Source organism: Montipora capricornis, chromosome 6 (assembly GCF_036669925.1).
Source record: "Montipora capricornis isolate CH-2021 chromosome 6, ASM3666992v2, whole genome shotgun sequence".
Taxonomy (NCBI): Eukaryota; Metazoa; Cnidaria; class Anthozoa; order Scleractinia; family Acroporidae; genus Montipora; species Montipora capricornis.
This window is the reverse complement of record NC_090888.1, coordinates 19,005,491-19,019,178: the sequence shown is the minus strand read 5'-3', so window position 1 is coordinate 19,019,178 and position 13,688 is coordinate 19,005,491. Positions and strand designations below refer to the sequence as shown.

At 39.4% G+C, this 13,688-nt stretch overlaps 1 protein-coding gene and 1 long non-coding RNA gene across 2 annotated transcripts; one reads left to right on the top strand and one right to left on the bottom strand.

Moving 5' to 3' along the window:
* On the top strand, nucleotides 1–6,027 carry LOC138050320 (uncharacterized). The gene is made up of 3 exons (XM_068896673.1): nucleotides 1–788; nucleotides 1,201–1,386; nucleotides 5,620–6,027. The coding sequence occupies exons 1-3, from the start codon at nucleotides 522–524 to the stop codon at nucleotides 5,704–5,706; spliced, it is 540 nt and encodes a 179-aa protein (XP_068752774.1). The 5' UTR covers nucleotides 1–521; the 3' UTR covers nucleotides 5,707–6,027.
* Nucleotides 6,028–6,739: 712 nt separating this feature from the next.
* On the bottom strand, nucleotides 6,740–12,305 carry LOC138050318 (uncharacterized). The gene is made up of 3 exons (XR_011132577.1): nucleotides 12,144–12,305; nucleotides 9,344–9,470; nucleotides 6,740–7,041 (listed from the first exon to the last, which is right to left on the bottom strand). It is a non-coding gene; the product is annotated as an uncharacterized lncRNA (long non-coding RNA).
* Between the last annotated feature and the right edge of the window lie 1,383 nt (nucleotides 12,306–13,688).

Sequence of the window (13,688 nt, the reverse complement as noted above, 5' to 3'; positions counted from 1 at the left end):
ACAGTACCTTGTCAAACTTGACTATAATTTTTGAAGACAATTTCATCTGATCTTTTGGCAATTTACCTTCTAATCAAAATTTCTGAGATCATTTTCATAAATTGAACATGCAAATATTAAATTGACATGTAACGCCAGCGGAAGTTTCCATCGAATTCGATTCAGTTTTTTTTTTTTTTTTGCTTTTCCCGCGGGCGTAAGTCATTCGTAATTGCCTCCCTTGTAATTTCTTCACAGTATGACTTCTCACATGGAGGCGTTCAATTACATTACCCTATGATATCAGTAAAATTAAACGAGTTGAAAACGATTGAAGGTTAGTGTTAAATGGAAGCCGCCAAACAAGCGAACGCCGATATGTGACGCATCTAAGACTCTCGAAATATCTATTAATGGAAAAGGAAGAGTATAAAGGGTGACTCGTTTACTTACTCAGAAAACATGTTTTCTTGGTAACTAGTAGGGGACACTTAGAACACAAACAAGACTCGTAGCTTTTGAAACCTTTTACACGAACAGTAATGATGCGACCGGATCTTTATCGGTTGGCTTCAGTTATGTTATGTTCGATTTTCATAGCAATGCCCGAAACCTTTTCGGAAGACTCAAGCAAGAAAAAGCTCATTGAAAATTACCCTGAGACAGAGAAGATGGTTGGCGTTTTTAGACGGGAACTAACACATTCTGGCTATTCAGAGCTTTCTCGTAATGGATCTAGTTTAGATTTGATTCTTTGCCGACTGAGGAGATTAAAACGCTGCGACAGATGGAGAGCAATGGCCGAAAAGGTACGAATAGAAAACGAAATATCACAATTTCTCCTGAGATCATGAAATTATAATGTTAATATAAATAACTTAATCTATTTCATTTCAACACCGAATCCTTGCTAAGGTTTGATTTAAAAAAAAAAGTAAGCTCTCCACAGATTCCAAAGAAATAAACGGATTTAAACACACTCGCGATCTTCACTCCGTGTGCTCATTATTTTATTGTACGCATGCGCATGTTTTTTTTTTAACAACTTATCAGGAGGGTGGGGAGGTACTTCAGAACACCGATACTACAATGCTTACGTCAATTTTTGCTCTAAAATGACCTTTTCGTTGAGATACCAAATTCCCTAGCGGCTTTCCCTTCTTCGAAGAATTCGGACCTAGAGAAATTCTTCAGTTAAGTTATTTGTTTCTTTATTCACAGCTTCATTCCTTATCACCCCAGCTTTCTACTGCTTCGCGGAAGAATGAAACTGTACAACTAAATCTTGGTAAAGATTCCCAAATTGAGTCCTTACCTCGGGCGTCTAAAATATCTAGTGCTGGCTGTATATGCGGATTCGTTTCTTTCAAGTGCTGCAAGAAGAGAAAACGACAGATAATGCACAAGGTAAGATGATTTGTGATCCTCTTTTTGCGGCTAGTTTTCACACGGACATGATCCGGCATCATTTCTCCCAGTGCGTCTGTGGTTCCCTCACCTTAAGTTTGCTGGTATTCCAATATAGACCTTCAAGAGCTTTAGCAAAGACTAGTTGGCAAATAATGAGGACCACGTGCGCGTATTCACTTTCGGCCGCAAGAACGCCTCGGAGCTCAGTCATCTTCTTTTACATAAGCAAAGGTCTAACTTGTGACGTGGGCAATGAGACAAGTGCCTTACAAGCAAAAAGGAAAAAAAAAATTGAAGCCGCGCGGAATAAATGACCAAGCTTCATCCTCGTACTTAACTGGACCATTTAAGCAATTACCTCATTTAAGACACCTGAAAAATTCAGGTGGCTCAAAAGGGATTCGAACCCAGGACCTCTGCGATGCCGTGCAAAATGCTCTACAAATGCGAGCGATGACGCTATTAATACATTTTTTTTTTCTCTGCAATGAAAACTTTGTAAGTCTAAGGCTACAGGACTAGATAATATTTCAGCTAAATGGTTAAGGGAGTGCCCTCGTTTAATTGCATAGTCTAGATCTCTCACTTAATCAATCCCTGATAACTGGTATTTTTCCTGTTGAGTGGAACTCTGCTAGGGCTGGTTTCCCAGTTGTATAGATATTCTGGAAAACGCAATGATCTTAGTAGTTAACTATCGACCATTAGTATCACCCAACTAGTGGACTAATGCAAAATAATCCTGCATTTTGATTGGCTACTTTACTAGAGGACTATTATTAATAGTCCTCGAGTAGAGAAAAGCGTGACTCTTTCTTTCGTTTTATTCCCAAATATATATTTCTTTAACTTGCATTCGGCTTCGCCTCATGGGCTATTGACTAATTGTCTAATTGTTAAATATGAGTAATCCCAGTCGTCTATGTTTGAACGTGTAGTCTATGACCAGTTATACCACTATCCTACTGAAAACTGTATTCTTTCTCGTTATCAATCCGGATTTCGTTCACAACACTCTACGGCCGCGGCTACTGCGTTACTCGAAGCTACGGAGAGTTGGACCATGAATATTGATTGCCTTTTCGTTATATTAAAAAAGGCGTTCGACATCGTCGATCACAATATTCAATTAGCGAAATTACAATTCTATATGGAATACGCCGTTTCTGTCACAAATGGTTCGCATCATATTCAAGCAATCGTACTCAAACTTGTGTAATGAACTCCTTTATGTCTTCTCCAAAATTAGTCAAATATGGTGTCCCCCAGGAAACAATTCTAGGACTTTTACTTTTTCTATCATATGTAATGACCTGCCAAATTGTCAGTGTATTTTTCACAACCTAGAATGTATGCAGATGAAAGCAGCCTCACCTTCGCTAGCGCAGATTTAAAACATATTGATGACTGTCTTAACTATGATTTAAATAGGGTGTAAACATGGCTATTGACTGGCCAATAAACTGACCTGGAATTTAACAAAAACTGAATTCATGTTGGTTGCGTCGGGACAGAAGTTATCAACATTTCCTGAAATTCCTTCTTTTAGTATAAATGACCATCCAGTAAAGCAGGTGTCATCTAAGAAATCTCTTGGTGTGCACATCGACCAAAACATGAACTGGTAATGTCATATATAGAATCTCTGCAAAAAGATTGGATTGCTTCTCATAGGGCTAGCTTAGTTAAGCGAATACGACATTTTATATCTTTAATATATTAATTAATATATATGACAGCCTGGTTCAACCATATTTTAATTACTGTAGTACTGTCTGGGGCAACTGTGGCAGTGGTCTCTCTGAAAAGCTTCACAAGCTCCAAAATCTTGTAGCCCGTGTATTAATGTGTGCCAACCATGACTCTAACATGGATAAATTCATTCGGGCAATGGGTTGGCGTAAACTCAAATATCAAAGATTGCAATCAGCTGCTGTTATGATGTATAAATCTTTACATGGGCTGGTCCCTGAGTATCTGAGTTCTAGATTTGTGTTTCGAAACGGCATAACATCATATCGATTAAGGAATACCAAAAAATAAATTGGCTCTTCCGCAGCCCCGCACCAATTATTTGAAGAAAATTTTCTCTAACATCGGAGCCAGGCTCAACTGAAACAGCTTTAGTCAAAGTTCAAAATGATATCCTGCGCGCCATTGACATTAGGCACTCTGTAATCTTCCTGCTACTCGACCTTTCAGCTGCCTTTGATACCGTAGAGCACTCGATCTGGCTCTCTAGATTCTCAATGCGCACCAGTTTTGGAATCACGGGTACATTTTTGGCTTGGTTTCGGTCCTATCTTACATCTCGCAAGCAGTATGTCTGTGTTGAAGGTTGCACGTCTTCACCTTGCAGTGTGAATCGGGGCGTACCTCAGGGTTCCGTCCTGGGGTTGTTACTCTATTTAGCATCATGTGACATCCCCATAGGCAAGATAATCAGAAGTCGTGACCTCCAATACCATCTCTACGCGGATGACTCGCAGCTGTGTGTCTCCTTCAAGACAGAAATCTTTGATGATCTTTACTTAGCTAAGTCCAAAGTTGAGCTCTGCGTAAGAGACATCGATACTTGGATATTGCACAATCGCCTAAAACTCAATCAAGATAAATCTGAGCTGCTTGTTTTCGCCTCAATCGAAGTTCCGTGTTGCACCTGAACTGGACTCGGTTGCAGTTGTTGCTGAACTGATTACACCAGAGCCTGATGTAAGAAATCTGGGAGTAATGTTAGACACGCATTTGTCCTTGAATGATCATACTGCAAAAGTGTGTAAGACTTCTCACTTTCATCTTAGAAATATTAACAAAATCAGAAAATTCGTAACAAAAGAGTGTACCGAAATATTAACACATGCTTTTGTCAGCTCCGAAAAACTGGACCACTGTAATTCGTTACTGTATGGACTGCCTGCCTATCAGTTGAATAAGTTACAGCTGATAAAGAATACTGCTGCTCACGTCGTTTCTTTCGCCAGAAAATATAATCACATTACACCTGTACTTCAAAGTCTCCATTGGGTACCGGTTTAATCTAGAATAATTTTTAAGATTTTACTCTTAGTCTTCAAAGTACTAAACGGCATGGCGCCCTCTTATTTGAGTGATATTTTACGCCATAGAACGTCTTCACGGACGCTTAGTTCTACTTCGCTGAACTCTCTTACAGTGAGTCGAGCTTACACTAAGTCGTATAATCCCGGTGATTGCGCGTTTTCAGTCGCCGTTAATTGTCTTTATTATTCCGCTATTATTATTTTACCATACTTGGCCAAGAGAACGCGCAAAAGACGGTAATACATTGCAGTGTCCCTGTTTGACCGGTTTAGAACAGAGCAAATACGGACAGAGCGGGATTTTTTCGATCAAAGAAATTGTTTTCAACACGATTCAAAGGCTAAGAATTTACCTTGTGATCGCATGTCTCTTGTCATTACTTTTTTTTCTTTAATCCAGTCAAGTAAAGGACATTTGGCGGATGATACTAATACTAAGAACGGGGAACGGGGAACCGGGAACGGGAGTCTGGGAACGAGTGTACAGCGGTAACCCGCCAGAGAATTCAAAATTCCCGTTCCCGGTATTATTACCCGTTCCCCCGTTTCCCGTTCCCGGTATTAGTAACATCCACATTTGGCTGATGTTTTGTGCTGTTTACATTGTTCCCACGCGCCCTGAAGGACAGATGATGCATTTTTTTAAACACCCATACCAAATAAAATTGAAGCAAAATATACATAACATTTTTTTGGTTTTAAATAATAAATCTCTTATTCGATGGTTTAACATATAATGCTCGCGGACGTTTCGCTCATTGCTCGTATTTTTCCTCGTCCCTGCGGGGCTCTGAAAAATACTACGCAACTCACACAATATCCGGGCGCATTATATGTTAAACCATCGAATAAGATGTATGTATTCAAAGATGCGCATGAAGTTGAAGTTGGAGGGGGGGGGGGGGGGGGGGGGTAAGGGGAAGTTTTGTGACGCTCTTTGAAATCGTCGAGGACTAGCTTAATTGCGTACTTTTCTGGACATATTTTGGCATGCTACAGTTAAGTCGCAAACGAAAAAAAAAGCCACGGTGATAGCAGCTTTACTTTAGGGCCTTCTTCACTGCGAGGTTAAAGGCCTACCTGCGATTCATAGCAAATTTTCTTAAGAAAAGCTGTTGAGCAATGACCTTTGTTGGGTTGAACAATGACCTTTTGCAATTTGCTTCCACAGAAAAGCAACCCTCTCGCTCAAAAGCTAAGAGACGTGATGTCAGAGAACAGACGGTTAGAACAGTTTGGAGGCTTGGAGGACCAGTAACTAATTTCAGTGGAGGATATATATTTTCATAGTGTTTGACGGTAGAAATGGCGAATGTGAATATTGTTCCAAAGGCATTTCTTGATCTGATACTGAATTTGAATTTGTGGAAGCGATTTATTGTGTTACCTTAACTGACTGCATTCAGTATATGTTTACCACCTGCCTTTGGGCGAATTTCTTGAATAAATAAATATACGGTCATGGATCTCTGTGAAAAGCAATTGTTTGGTGCTTTTTCAAGTTATGCCTGCAAAATGTAACGATTACGTCTCACTAGAACTATAACCACAAAAGAGTCCATTTAAGCCGTTCTCTAGAATCCGAGCTGGAGAAGTTAGAAAAGAACTCGTGCCTCAAAAACCGCTCGAAATAAATTGGAATAGTAAGGACATAACAATTTTTTTATCCTTCAAAATTCATGAGCTGGAGGAGTTATTCAAATTGCCAGCTGATAAATTTCCAGTAATGAGAGATATATCTTCAAAGAGAGGACAGGCACAAATTCGCTTGGCTAAATGTAGCCTACGTGTAGCCGTACCCTACCCCCGAAGGAAAAAACGGGACGAGGAACGGGAGAACGGTACGGAACGGGAGGTGGAAACCCTAACCCTAAACCTAATCCTTCCGTTTTTACCTTAGTGGGGTAGGGAACGGCTACACGTACGCTAGGCTAAATGCAAGATTACAAGATTTAAATAGTACGAAGAAGGAAAAAGTTTGGCGCTTAACTTTTGGAAAAAAAAGATTCAATCAATACTTCGTTTGTTTGCTAACGGCATTTTAATAATAAAAGTGGTGAGCAATTTTTGTCCCAGTTATCAAAGGGCAGCCTCCAATCTAAGAAAAGTTCTTGAACGCATGTTGAAAAATAGAAGAAAATATTTCAGTTTTGGAAAAAAAATCTTTGCCGCCTATTTTCGTTTTGAACTTTTGGTTTCGGATCCGCCTATGCATTTTGGAGTTGATGGATTGCCAACAACAAGGACTGTCCAAAGGCAATTGTTTTGTATAGACATGTTAAAACATTATAGGGTAGCAAAATGTTTTCTTTTAATTTTCTTTGCAATAAGGCTTAAATCAAGCCAATCAATATTTCCTACAATTTAGCGCGATTTGTTGAGTGGTGGTCAGGCTTCTCAATGCATCATTGAACGGGTATCTGACTGGATTAACAAAAGAGGCATCTGCATTCCCTCTGCCAAAGAAAAGTTGAAACTGTTTCCTTTTTCTGTGAAACTGGTTTAATTTAAAGCGTTGCATTCAAAAGAAAAGCTGCCACTGTTTTTCTTGCCTAGGTAGTTCGGTGCCAACGTTGCTTGTCGACGTCTTCATCTAACCAAAGTCAAGAGAAAAAGAACAAGGGAATTTCATAACTAACAGTTCAAATGCATGCAAATAATAACCGATAGTGAAAAAAAAAACAGTATGGTTCCTAATGCAGAGTATGAGTATACGGTTTTCAGATAATTTCCCGCACAAAAGTCTCAGAGCTAAGTTGTCAATACAAAAAAATTATCATCACTTACTTATTTATTTATTTATTTAGTTAGTTAGTTAGTTAGTCAGTCAGTCAGTTAGTCAGTCAGTCAGTCAGTCAGTTAGTTAGTTAGTTAGTTAGTTAGTTAGTTATTTGTATTAACATCAGACAACACATCAACGTCACTTTATGGAACACTTTTAAGCAAAGCTTCACGCTTCTTAATTTTCAAAAGTTTAATGCAATTTGCTTTGGCTTGTGCTTGACAAGGCAGACAGATCTCAGCAGCAGCAGCAGCATCATGGTGACGACGAAATGGGAAAAAAAGCACCTGACCACTGCACACATTTTCTCGTTCCTCGCTCACATTGCAACCATAGTTACAATGCACGCTACCTTTACAAATCAGCTGAGAAAATTATACAAATGTTATCGTTAAGGGGGGAGACTCTCAACTACAAACCTGTCGCTAAGGACGCTTACATTGCCGACTGCAAACATAAACTCCAGCGGTAATCTGCACAATGCGGGTCGCCGGTCGGAATGCCGCCAAAATGGCTGGAAATATAAATCTTGTAAACAAAAAAAATTGTGAAAAAACTTTGTCTGTTGCGACAACATTTCGTTTTCTTGAGGTTTCTGGGCTAAGCTATGGGCTAAGCGGGTTAAAAGTATGCCCAGGCACTAGAAAAGGCAGTATTGGCTTCTCAGCACTGACAAAACGGTGCGCTAATCGGGACAATTTGTTTTCGACGCTTTCCACTGCCGACACTGCTACGCAGACCGAAACAGCAGAAAAAAATCACACGGAACGCAAACCGAAACGGAGAGCTATGTGTACGTCGGAACAGCGGCCGAAATTGTGGCTTTCGCCGCAGATATCAATCAGCAACTAGCCAACCTACCTGTCAGCATCGGTATGAGTGACCTCGATGAAAGTATGACCGATCGACGAGAAGCTCATACAAAGCAGGTGCAAACAAATATGACTAGATACAGTCATGATTTGAGGAAGGCAGTCTTTCCTGGTCGATATCCTGCATATACAGCTCCTTTTAGTGTGAGTTTTCCACGAAACAATGTCCAAACTCTGTCCGAACATTTCATCGCAATCTAGTCCCGTAGCCGTCGTTGCTCTTGTCCAGCGGAACGCAAAAAAGATGGCGGAAAATTAGATTACGACGAATGCGCTGATAGTTACCAGTCCCAAACGGTCAAAAAGAACGAAAAAACCCTAAAACTCGATGGGGCAACTTCTTCGGTGATGTTTTTTGGGCGAAGAGGAAAGATCAAAACATTCTCTATAATCCCACGTATCGATTTTCCGTTTCATCTCTCAACACTGAACTCAGTCCAAACAAAGTGTGTTAAAAACTCCCTTCAAAGCAGGGTAATTTTCGTCATAAGCACAACTTCAACAAATCCTTACGTCAAGACGTGCCAAACAATGCTCTCCGAACATTGGTATTGTACTCATTATTGTAAAAAGTTAATAATTTGAGTTGTAGCGCTTTGTCTGCCGTGGTCACGTGACTTGCCAATATATGGCTGTCGTTCGAAAAAGTACAAGAGACCTTCTATAGAACATCTGTGTACAAAGGGATTGGTCTTTGATTTTCAGACATCAAAAAGATATGACGGGTAAAAGTTTTACATAGCAACAGCTTTGTAGTTAAGAGTCTCCCCCCTTAAAGAGGTGATTAGTGGTCATCGTGGTGGTAAATAAATAGCGAGACGCCCTGACTGTAGTATACGTTGCGGACCTATATTGTAGCAAGACATGCGCAGTTGTGTTATAAAAAAGAAAGCACATGGCGTGTTGATGAAATCTTGTGTTAAATCCGTGTTTGTTGCGTTTAGATCCGAAATAGTCTACACTGACGAGCGTTAATTTGTTTCACGATGTGTCACTTAGCTTGTAGAACACGTGGCATTTCGACCGCTTACCGCTTGTGCCAGAATGGGGTTATTTTCAACCAATCTCAAGGGACATTCACTGGTCTTCTATCACACACACATATAGTAGCTCGTAATCATTTGACCGCATTATCTCCTGAACAAGACCAGCAGCCAGTAGCCGCGAGTCTACAACCTAAGTGACTACATGGTAAGACAAAAGATCATACATCTTTAGTTATTATTTATACAAACCTTTGCCTTGGCATTTCTGCAACATAGCCATCCTGTAACGCCACAAATGCAATGTGGTTTTTTGTCTTTTGAAATTACTGGGTAAACCAGCTTTAGTTCCAGAGTGTTTGGAGTTAATAGTGTCTTGTTGTCTCTAAATCATAACAATTCCGAAGATATTAATAAGATCACTATAGCAAAAGATTTATATGCGCAAACCTTCTGCCAAATTAAATATCAAAGCTTATTCTCCCATTTACCTTTTATTTCAGTATATAACTATTTTTTTTTGCTTCACTAAATTAAATCAACGAAAGCGGGTTTGCGGAAAACGAAGACCTGGAGCCCGTTTCCGAAAGTCCCGAAACTTTACGGGCCATTTTCGCGAGTAACAATTCCCTCTGTATCTCAAGAAAGGAGAGGATTTAAGTCGTCAAAATCCACGTTTGCTTTTTTTTAGCTCGAAACGATGTTAAAAGATCGGCTTTCCAGAACAAGCGGCTGGCAGGTTCACAAATGTCTTTTCGGGCCCAAAACGTTCTTGGGACTTTTGTGAAGCGGGCCCCTGGAAAACGAAGATCAAAGACCGAAGACCGGGAAAACGAAGATACAAACAGCAAATAGCGAAACACATTATTCCTATTATTTAAAACGTTCGGCAAGCTATCTCTCGCGAATTGTGGTAGGGTGTTCGTTTTCCACACATCCAGGCCGGCATGTGGAAAACGAAGACCAAAAACAGCGAAGACCCTGCGGAAATTCGCCTGTAATGGCTCATCGGCGATTGCAAACAACAGGAATGTTTTTGTTTGGCTTTTCTTTGTTCCTTATTTTACTTTGTTGTCGGGGGGTCTTTGTTTTTAGTGTTCGTTTTCCGGGTCTTCGATCTTCGTTTTCCAGGTCTTCCTTTTCCGCACACCCCAACGAAAGCCTCATTAAACCTGTCGTAATCCAATATGGCCTGTTTCGACTCTGGCTGAAAAGAAACGTGCTTCGATCGCTGTTAAATATACTAAAGGAGAAATTTCTGCTTTCTATTTTTGGTAATTCTCGAAGACATCATCAAAAATTATTATTAGAGAGAAGAGGAACTAAGTGTCTAGCCGTTCTAGCTTTGGAGCACTTATTGGGGAAACTGTAACTTAAATCAACAATTAACCCAAGATCAAGTCAAATGTTGCTTTTAAAGGAAAAGGGGGGAAAACCGGACAATCCGGAGAAAAACCTCTGAACCAACAAACTCAAACCACATACGAGTCTAGGAATCGATCCCAGTCCACATTGGTGGGAAGTGAATACTCTCACCACTGCGCCATCCCTGCACCTCGAAAATATTACGCTGAAAAATTTGAATTTTGTGCTTTCCTGCGTATTTACCGCCAAAGAAACCTAGCCTTGTATGCTGATCAGGTGACCTGGAACCAATAATTTCCCGTTAAACATCACTGGCTTAAAAGCAACAAACAAATGGCTGCCCACATTTTACTGTTTCTCTTTTCCGGTTTCCTCCTGCATGTATGGGTCTTTTAAATGTAGCTTCCGCTCGCAGAACCAAAAATGTGACAAGTGGAAACTTAACTTCATCTTTGGAAGCATTTTATAGCGAGATTTTGGTTTATTTTAACCCGGCGAATTTTAGACAGGTTAATCTTCGAAAAAATTTTTAGTGCTCGTTGTGCTAAACCACGTGTGGAGTATTAACCACGACTTCAGCAAGATTTTAAAAAACAATGTTTGGAAATGGTGACACCAGCGAGAATTCCAAGAAATCATCCCCGGTACTGTATTAAGCAACCTGCACTTGGCAAGCTAAGCTGCCTGTTGTTTCTCGTGTTAGTGATTAGCCTTTCCCGTGTCAAGAGTGGAAAACATCTTAGCCACGCGGCTAAGTACCCACATATCCCTGAAATCTGAGAAGGAAATGCGAGGAAAATTGCAAAATTCCGATACGTTTTTTTTGGGTGACAGTAGGGCATTCCTGTGACCACTGTAAACCAGAAATATAGACTCAGGTTAGGATTTAATTTCCATGGAAACGATCATGTGAAAACTCGAGAATTCAGCATTTTTGTTTAGAAACGAGATATGGTTTCATTCTGGCCTTCTCAGTGCGAAATTTTCCAAAATTAAGTGCTGCAAAAAAAAGTCAACTTGTAAAACTTAAACGAAATATACTGAAATTGTAAAACTTTCTGACGTTAGAAAAATCGTAAATAAATTAACAAGAATGGAAATTTCCGACCTGAAAATTCCAAGAGTAAAGTTTTGCAATAGCTTATAAACTTGGAGAGATTTAAGAATATTATGCTGAATCATTTGCACGAAGCACCATTTTTCCCTAAAAATCTTCACAATTTCTATAATTACTCAGCAACTTCTGTTTCAAATATATAGGCATTATTATAGCAGTATGGTAGCATATTTTAACCGACGTTTTTTTCCCTTTTTTCATTCGTAAAAAAAAATGTTGAAACGGCTAAATTATCATTCGCGTTTACAAAAAAAAACCCCCGCCCCCTCCAAATTCTTTAAAAATAAAATGGCCTACTGTATTTGTATTTTAGAATCGAAAACGTCGTAAGGTATCATACTTTGCGAGAAAAACACACCTTATTCATATTTTGCATCATGGACTAAAGAATCAGTTTATGAGTGGATGGGATAGGTGAGAAGTAGCAGAACCATTTGATTGTTAGCTGAGAAAGTCTGATATTTATAACCAGCAAGCGATCAAAATCAGTCCCACCGACTGTCGGCCAAGGTGAATTAGATTATTTATTTAAAAACAGCTTAGAAAATCGTTACAATGAAAGTGGCCGAAGCTTACCTCAGTTAATGTTCCTTCCAAACCAGCTAAGTGTCGAAGATTTCGAAATTTGAGCCCAAAGTAACCATTCCTTGGTTTCATTTCACCAGATTCCAATGATCGTGACGTAACAACCAATACTATCACTGGGAAAATATAAAAGGCCTTTGCATACATGTTTGATATAGAGAATAAAACAGGAACAAGATTTGTGTTTTCCTGAAAATGAAATACTGTCCGATGTTTTGGAATAGTTCTTTTTTTATGCTTTGATACCCTTAGAAAGCAATTGATGATAAAAGGTAAAAAAAAATATATATATATATATATATAAGCTGTTCTCGTCATTTCGCAATAGACGCTCCCATGTATTGTCTGAAGAACTTCTTCTGGAAATGCTTTGACTTGCTACTTTATCAAATGAATGAAAAATTAACCCGAAAATAATGTGGTTTTATTCCATTTATTCAGGGATTGCTTCGCTTTGTTTGAACCCCGAGGTATTTTTTGTCTTCGTGACAACAATTAAAGTAGTGTTTCGTCAAAACAGCGAAATGTCTTCAGGCGATCCTCAAGGTGCGGTCACGCGAACAAGATCAATCGGACTCACAATCGCACGCGGGAAGTGATTTTTACGTCTTTGCCTTGCCAACTTTATCTGTTTTCTTGCTTGATGATTATGCAATAATATGAAGTACTTTTTGGGCGAAAACTAAATTGGTTATCGCTGAAGTTGCTTTCGTGTCTGCATACCATTGGTATCAACCATTAAACACTACGTCCATCCTTTTTTAATTATGCAGCGAGGACACGAAAGATAAATTTCTCGTAATATTGAGAATTTAATCTACACAATGTCTTGTTAAGGTCCTTGATTTATAGCCGTGCGTACGGATATAGCTGTCGATAGAAATTGGCGTCTGAACGTTAATGCAAACAAGGAAGCTTAAGGCAATGTATCGCTTTCTAGCTCTGGCTTGGTAACTATGGTTGACAGCCACAGATAACACTTTGCCGCAACAAAAATTATTCATCTTATTTCTCAGGAGACCTTTAGAGTTTCGGTCTACAATAACGAGTGCTACTGCAGAAATAAATCAGTGAGTTGAGGATAAACCATTATTGGTAGCTTAAGGTTTCTCAAAAGATGAAAGAGCAAAATTGCTAACCAAAAAAAAGTACATGGCGATATATCAAGTCAGGTTGAGAAAAAAAAACTTTTCTCAGTTAACAAAATTCGAGAGAAAGAAGCTAAAATTTCACAGCACACAACGATGAATGCAGCATTTCCGGATTTTTGAGTGGTTAATGACCGTAGGGCTATCAGCCTACAGCCATGCTTGACTATAAGGAGAACGGGTTCGCCTGTTCACAATTTGAGCAATGCTTTCACAAGAATAGCTTCCATAAAGAGAAAGACTTTTTGCTTTAAAATGCTCGCACCGTTGCAAAACTTAAAAAATTAATCACTGATTTCCATATCATTTTGAGTGACAAAAGCTGCGAGTATTGTTACGTGCCTCGTTCGGCAAAAGCTTCGAGCTAATTTGCATGTTCTGCTCTTGT

Coding starts and splice junctions, on each gene's coding strand:
- LOC138050320 (XM_068896673.1), top strand. CDS start 522: ATGATGCGACCGGATCTTTATCGGTTGGCTTCAGTTATGTTATGTTCG. Junction 789..1,200: donor GGAGAGCAATGGCCGAAAAG/GTACGAATAGAA, acceptor CTTTATTCACAG/CTTCATTCCTTATCACCCCA. Junction 1,387..5,619: donor AACGACAGATAATGCACAAG/GTAAGATGATTT, acceptor TTGCTTCCACAG/AAAAGCAACCCTCTCGCTCA.